The sequence below is a fragment of the Pezoporus occidentalis genome, unplaced genomic scaffold (assembly GCF_034315485.1).
Source record: "Pezoporus occidentalis ecotype Australia unplaced genomic scaffold, CSIRO_AGI_Poc_V1 ctg13, whole genome shotgun sequence".
NCBI lineage: Eukaryota > Metazoa > Chordata > Aves > Psittaciformes > Psittacidae > Pezoporus > Pezoporus occidentalis.
Window position 1 is genome coordinate 8,102,035 of NW_026913103.1, and position 7,440 is coordinate 8,109,474.

Here is a 7,440-nt window from a genome sequence, read left to right on the forward strand (position 1 = left end):
CAGAGGCTACGCCGAACAGACCATGATAAAATACTGCCAGGTGGCTGGAGACAACTTTTTCTTCTGTCTGAGCTACACTGACAAGTAAATTCATTCTGGGGTACTCTGAAGAGAAAGGTATTCTAGTTCTGCTTGACCACAAGCCTTCCCCTGAGCATTTGAGATGCATTTTACTGAAGTACGACAGGTTATACTGAAAAATATTTGAAGGATATCCTGAAAAGTTAGGACACGGGTAGGTTTTGTCCTGTGAATACAGAAAGATTTTATGTTGGAAGCAAGTGAGAACTGAAAGCACTTTTAATTGCATGCATATGCCTGGCAGCTGGAATGCCATCAAACAGGGAGTCTTCACTGTTATCAGCTGGGTTTGAAAACTGAAGGGGGAATTTCAACATTTTCATGGACCTGGGAATCTCTCTCTTGCTTTCTATTTTCCATCTTCTGTCTTCTCTGAATCAATTCATCCTACTGTAAAGACAAAGCTGACTCCAGGCTTCTGATTACTGTAAGCCAACCCAAAATTTGTATGGGAAAGGAGAAGGCAGAGCAGCTTGGGGTTTGGAGGAAGAGTGGAGAACAGCGTGGCCGAAAGTGTGAGCAACATGTTGAGGGGTTTTTCTTCCATCCAGCTTGTAGCCTTCTCAGGGCTCCTTCCTCTGGAGGCTGTATCCTCTCTCCCCTTGTTTCATCCTGCAAAGTTGTCTTTGCAGAAATCCACATTTCTATCCCCATCTTCTGGCAGAAAGAACCCCTGTGTTCTCCCCTTGCTGGCTACCTGTACCAGGCCATGGCAGCCACTGATGCTGCCTGTGCTTGAAGCTGGCCTTGCTTGAACAGTAGAGATCAGGTTAGTAAACAGATCTTAGGCACATGGCTGTAAATGATGGTGCTGCCTGCTAGGATCACTGCTCTAGTCGGTAATGAGAATTACCATTTTTATCAAGTTCCTCAGCTTGGACTTCTTCAGCTCTGCTGAATTGTAGTTAGCTCATTATGAATAACAAGTGAGTCATTATAAATTATGAAAATCCTGGGATCCAAGACTGCCTTTGTAAGTAGTGAGCACTTGAGTTTAGTATTTCAAATTGGAAGCTCCAATGCATCTACTGATGCTTCTGTATTTTGGTGGGGTTTTTTTGCTCTCTAAGGAGTGGCAGAAGGGAGCCATAGTAGTACACCCATTTGCTTACAGAAAGGCTTTCTATAAAGTGATGTTAGTTATGGGTCCAGCTGGGAAGTCTTCAGCCTCGCAGTGAAATGTCATCAACCTGGACACCTCTAAGACTTTCTATATGAAGTAGCAGTTAGTGAATGAACTTTCCTTAGGGCTCACAAAATTCAGCTACAGAGGAATGTCAAATACACAGACCATGAGGAATGGCTGAGAAAGGGAGGAGTATTCTAGGAAAGAACATAGAAAAGGCATTCTGGAGCCTGACAGAAGAATTGGGTTTCTTAATATCTTGTACCTGTTCAACAGCTATGTTAGAGCAAAGCAAATTAAACCATATCACATAACAACATCACTTTATTTATCATCAAACCGTACTACCTTGTGACAGGCTGAAAATAAAAGAAAGGTGATGCTTCCTCATACAACATGTGGTTAAGCTGGGAATTCCTTGGCACAGAACATTGTGGGTACAAAATTTTGTATGGGTTCAAAGGAAGACTGAGCGACTATGGAAGAGAAATCCACTGAGGTTTCCTCACACTGCAGAAACTACCTCTGGTTTAAAGTTCATGAGGTGCAACTGTTTGTAAGCTAGGATCCTATGATGGGGGAGGGGCATGCATACCTATTTGTGTATTGTACCCTAGGCATCCACATTTAGCCAGTGTCAGAAATGGGATTTTGGGAGAAGTGGACATTTGGTCAGAAACTTTGTATATAAAAGAAGATGTTTAAAAATGTGCGTTTCTGCCCTACCAGTAATCTGGACTGATGGTCAGCTGGTGTCCCTCCGCTGTATCTGGCACCTGGGATGACCCTGCTCTGCTTTCAAAACTTTCCGATATCTTTTAGTATGACTGCATACACCCCAGAGCTTGGGTCTGTGAGTCACTATAATCTCCAGATGTCTTATGAAAGCCCACACATCTTCTCCAAAACCTGAGTTGGCTACTTTAAAGACAGAGTGGGAAGCTTTAGACTGTATTGTAAAATGTTGTTTAGGTATATCCTACTAAATAAACTCTGGGTCAGAGATGGTGCTCCATGCTGACGGAGGTCAAAAGCACCGAAATCTGTGCTAAAAAAATGCCACCCTCTGAATCTGTCATCAGAAGCAGCAAGCTCTGTTTGAACCATAGTGCTTAGTTAGCTAAAAAGTGATAATTATTACTTCTTATAGACAGAACTATGTCTATATGGTAGAGATGCCTCAAAATTACATGAGTCATTGGTCCATTATACAGCTTTTAAAGTGATGTTACTGCTTCTTTTTCCATGTTGCACTCCCCTCTATTTTCCATGCTAGATCTTTAGCTAGCTTGTACCAGGCTGTTTCACTGGATAGCAGTGCTCGTTCTAAACTAAATTCAACAAAAGGAAACTGGTTATCTTTGCCCTGGTTTACACTGCAATTACAATGTAAACCAGAAAGCTTAACCACATACATATCCTTGAATTGCTTGGCTTTAAAAGTTTAATCATAGGTTCTTTCTTTCTGCACAGCTGAGGTTTCCATATAATTGGAACGAAGGATATGAGAACAGAGTGCAGCTTCCCCAATGGCAGCAGCCAGTATTTGATTAATGCCACTGACATCACTGCTGCCAAAGGACAAAAATGCTCTTTTCAGCAGTGTTTTGAGCTCAGAATCAAGACTCCTGGGTTCAGTTTCTGGCTCTGCCACAGGCTTCTAGCAATTTTACATTATTTCTGCATATTTCCAACTACAGATGGGAATAATACTGCTTTTTGTCTTTTCCATTTGAAATATTAACACTGTGTGTTCCATCACCCCATTTAGGTGTGGCTTTCCACATGTGACCATAAGGCACAGACGACACAATTCCTGCAGCCTTTGTGGGATCCTACAGGAAAAAGGCATGTGATTGCTGGGCTTTCCTGCATGTATATAACCCGGATACTCCTCTAGACCAGCAAACTTCTACTCTTCTCACTCATCTGTCTCCTCCAGCCTTGGAATTAGAAATTCTCAGACATTCTGAGAGAGATTGAGATACCCATGCATGGGAGATTAATGAGGTTTTGGTGACCAGGGAGATACAACATAGCATCTGCAGGAGAGCCCTGCCTTTCTGAGCAGCAGAAGCTGAAAGCATCTAAAATGTGGATGCCACCTTGTTTAGATATCCAAATTGCTCACAACCAGATGACATAAACTTTGAATGTGGAAAGGAGATGTTTCTAAGTTGATTCTTTGGGATAGCAATTAACTAAGTGCCATTTTCCATAGCAGGCAGCTTCACAGGTCTTAGCTGGGTGGATAATGAAGAACTGTTGGTGACTTAGATCACTTAAAGGTGCTGCTTTCTGGCTATTACATAAAAGAGCACAACTGGTCTGATTTCCTGTGGGTTCCTAAGTCTCATGAGTGTAGTCTATCCATCTCTGCTGAATCCCAAATTCTGAATGTGTCCTTTGAATACATTGGTGGTTTTTCAACCATGTTCTACCTACAGCCTGTAGCTATAGAGAAGAAAAGTAGTAGTATAAAACATAATCGCATTCCTATGGGATAAATAAAACCAGGGTGCTGTACAGAGTAGAATGACTCAGACTACTGCCCCACTAGGGAAAAGCAGGTAAAAGTCACCTGTTTCCAGCTTTTAGTAGTTAGCTCAGCATGGATGCTGGCCGGCTCATCTGCACCCATCTTGCTAGAGACCACTGGAAGCACCAGAAGTAACACAGGGAATATCTGAGGCCTTTCCATTCTGAGCAGTGTTAAATTCTGTTCCACTGGTGTCAGTGCTAATACTGCATGATTGTACTTTGAAAATACTAAGATAACTGTGTATATTACCAAAACGTATTTTCAAATCTCTCTTTCTTGTTTTAGAAAACAAACAACAAAAGGAAATAGATAAAATGGAGCACATGTTACTGCTGTTCATACTTTTCATACCTATATTGGGTCTCACTAATGGAACAGAAACTGAACAAGATTTTACTTGGCACTTAAAGAAGATTCCCCAGATTGTGAGCGAAAGAACTTTCTCCCTTGAGACCCCTAAATTTGAAGCGAAAACCAACTTGGAACTGAACAGTGTATGTGGAATTGAGTGTCAAAGAAAATTGCCGGTGCCAAGCTTGTCTGACTTGAAGGATCTCCTATCCTATGAGACTGTTTTTGAAAACGGCACACGGACCCTGACTGAAGTGAACGTCCTCGGACTAGCGCTTGACCCAGCTGGAAACACCACCACACGAAGGGCTCCGAGAAAGAAGAGGCAGATCTATGGGACCGACAGTAGGTTCAGCATCTATGACAAGCGGTTTATGACCAACTTTCCGTTCAACACAGCTGTGAAGATTTCCACCGGCTGCAGTGGTATTCTCATTTCCCCCAAGCACGTGCTAACAGCTGCCCACTGTCTGCACAATGGCAAGGATTATGTTAAGGGCAGCAAAAGACTGAGGGTGGGCCTGATGAAGACGAAATCCAGAGGTGATGGCAGGAAACGCAAAGGTGCTAGAAGGAGTAGGAGAGAAGTTTCTGCAGCCCAAGAAGATCCTGAAGTTGCCGCAGAGCTAAGGCGACAATCCAAAGGTGGCAGGAGAAAGCAGAGGAGATCTGGGAGGAAGCAGGGGACCTCAGACAGCATGCCCTCCTTTCAGTGGACCAGGGTGAAGAGTACCCACATCCCTAAAGGCTGGTTTAAGGGTGTTTCTGGGGATATTGCCCTGGATTATGATTATGCTGTTCTTGAGCTCAAGCGTCCCCACAAAAGAAAATACATGGAGCTGGGAATCAGCCCAACAATCAAAATGATGCCCAGAAGCATGATCCATTTCTCAGGTTTTGACAATGATCGATCTGGGCAGCTGGTCTATAGATTTTGTAGCATTTCTGATGAGTCCAGTGATCTCTTTTATCAGTATTGTGATGCTGAGCCCGGCTCCACTGGATCTGGCATCTATCTCCGCCTTAAGGAACCCAACAAAAAGAAATGGAAACGTAAGATCATCGCTGTTTACTCAGGCCATCAGTGGGTGGACGTCAATGGTGAACAGCAGGATTACAATGTAGCAGTAAGAATTACTCCTCTCAAATATGCCCAAATTTGTTTCTGGATACATGGGAATGATGAGAACTGCACGCAAGGCTGAAGAGAGCTGAGCCTGACTCGCTAGCACCCGTATTACTACAGAATGAATGTCTACTGCAGCAGTTACTGGAAGAACATCCCTCCATGTCAGGATGTTTTTGAACTCAAAGCTCACAAGTAATGTTATGGTGACTTGAGGAACGCTGAATTGCTGGGGGATGGGTAGAATTGTCAAACAAAATATTTCTAGTTGTAATCAACCCTAGATATGCACTTAAAATCCCAAACTGTATTTATGTTTGGAATTCTGATAAATTCCAATCATTCACATCAGAAAAAAAAATTACTACACCTGCTTGTCATTTTTTTTTTTTCCAAAGGGAAGGATTGAAACATCTCAAACTGGCATTATTAAACAATATCTATTTTTTCCAATGGATTTGCTTTTCTCAGGGTTCTGTTCCAATTCTTCAAATGCAATCTGTACGTACAGCACATTACCATATGTGCAGAATGATCCAGAGAACTGCATGAGACCAAGCCATTGTTTTGGCATTTTCTAAAGACCACAGCTCCATGTTGGGAAGCAGCAATCTAGTTCATGCTTGTTTGTTTGGGAAACTTCATCCTCTGGTTGCTGCAGGAGCAATTCCATGGAAATCCCAAACTTCTGTAGCTGAGGGTTCACTTCATTGCTCATTATAAACAGTGGCGAGAAATTAATAAACATAAAAGTTTGCATGTTTGGAAGAAGAAGGAAAAATGTCAGGATATAATTTAATGCTTTTAAATCTCCTTTTAGAAGCTATAGAAGTCTTAAGCATATGCATTTATATTCGAATTAGAGTTTGGAGAGCTGTGGGTTTAGTTTCTAGGCAAATGTTTAGCTTTGCCACTGGGAAAAGTCACTGACTTCTGAAGTGGCTACTTGACAATCATTTAGAGCTCCACAGGTGATGGATTTTTTGGGTGCTAACAGTTTTAGCAGTTTTTATAAAATACTTTAATATGAGTTCAGCTTCATAGGTAGGATGGTGTGGGTTAGACTGGGAGCTGGAAAGCAGTCTTTTAGTTTCTGCAAACTGGGTAGTTTTAATCATGTCATATTCAGACTCCACCTCAACCTGAGTTATAAGGTTAAAGAAAAAAATTCTCCCAGCTAAGTTATATGACCTTCTGAATGGTAGAAGAACTGTCCTGTACATTATAACAAATATCTTGTTAGGTAGCAGCAGCAGTAGTTAGCAAATAATTTCGTTCAATATGTTTGCTGAACCATATATTTAATGAAACCACAAAGTGAGCTTGACTTTCACACACCTTTAAACACAAATCACCGTTTTAGAAATTGTTGTTGATTGCTACAGAAGTCTATATCTTTTATATCATGACTTTCAAGTACACAGGATTGTTATGGTGTGACAATCTAATAACATAAAATTATACTGTGTATTTCTGATCATATCCTTTGGATTTCAATACTTTAAGATTATTCACCACCACAATATTTCAATTTTATGATTATAAGTTTCTGCTGACCAAAATGCATTTTCCTCCTGTGCAGAAGAAAAAAAAATAACAAGATTTTAATATACTATTTGTTTGTTGGTATCTTTAAAATATACTTGTAATGTTTTTTTAATGAAATAAGATAATTTTTAATAAGCCACTTTTTTTGTAGGTGATTGAAAGTATAAAGCCTGACACTTTGAATATGCAGGCAACTTTGTCATATTAGTTCCAAAGCATAAAAACTTAAGACCTGCTTCCATACCATAACTCTAACAATATTTTGTTATTTGGAAGAGATCTCACTTTAAAAGAAGCTATTTCTTTTAAAGTCAGCCTTTAGAAGGAACACTTAACTTTTTTCTTTTTTTTTTAAATAATTTTGTATTTGTTTGCAGAAAACTAATAATAATTTTTAAAGTTTAGAAATTAATGTCTAAGATTTTAAGATTAATTCTTTCTATTGTTGTTATCTCTATGAAGACATATGGCCTCACTGACTGTCATTTTAAATCATTTCAGTCCAATGTTTAATACTTTTGCTCTATGCAATGGGCCTACAATATTCATTAGTTGGCTCTGTAGTGTGTCTCTTAAGTGCCTTCTTCCATAGTCACTGTGACAAATAAGGTACCACATTGTTAATCCAATATGAGTCAACCTAGGTTCATGGATTTTGTTACATTG

At 40.3% G+C, this 7,440-nt stretch overlaps 1 protein-coding gene across 1 annotated transcript; it reads left to right on the forward strand.

Annotated features, from left to right (window-relative positions):
- The first annotated feature begins 3,071 nt into the window (after nt 1-3,071).
- On the forward strand, nt 3,072-5,923 carry PRSS35 (serine protease 35). The gene has a single exon (XM_062608288.1). The coding sequence runs from the start codon at nt 4,064-4,066 to the stop codon at nt 5,303-5,305; it is 1,242 nt and encodes a 413-aa protein (XP_062464272.1). The 5' UTR covers nt 3,072-4,063; the 3' UTR covers nt 5,306-5,923.
- Nucleotides 5,924-7,440: the final 1,517 nt, after the last annotated feature.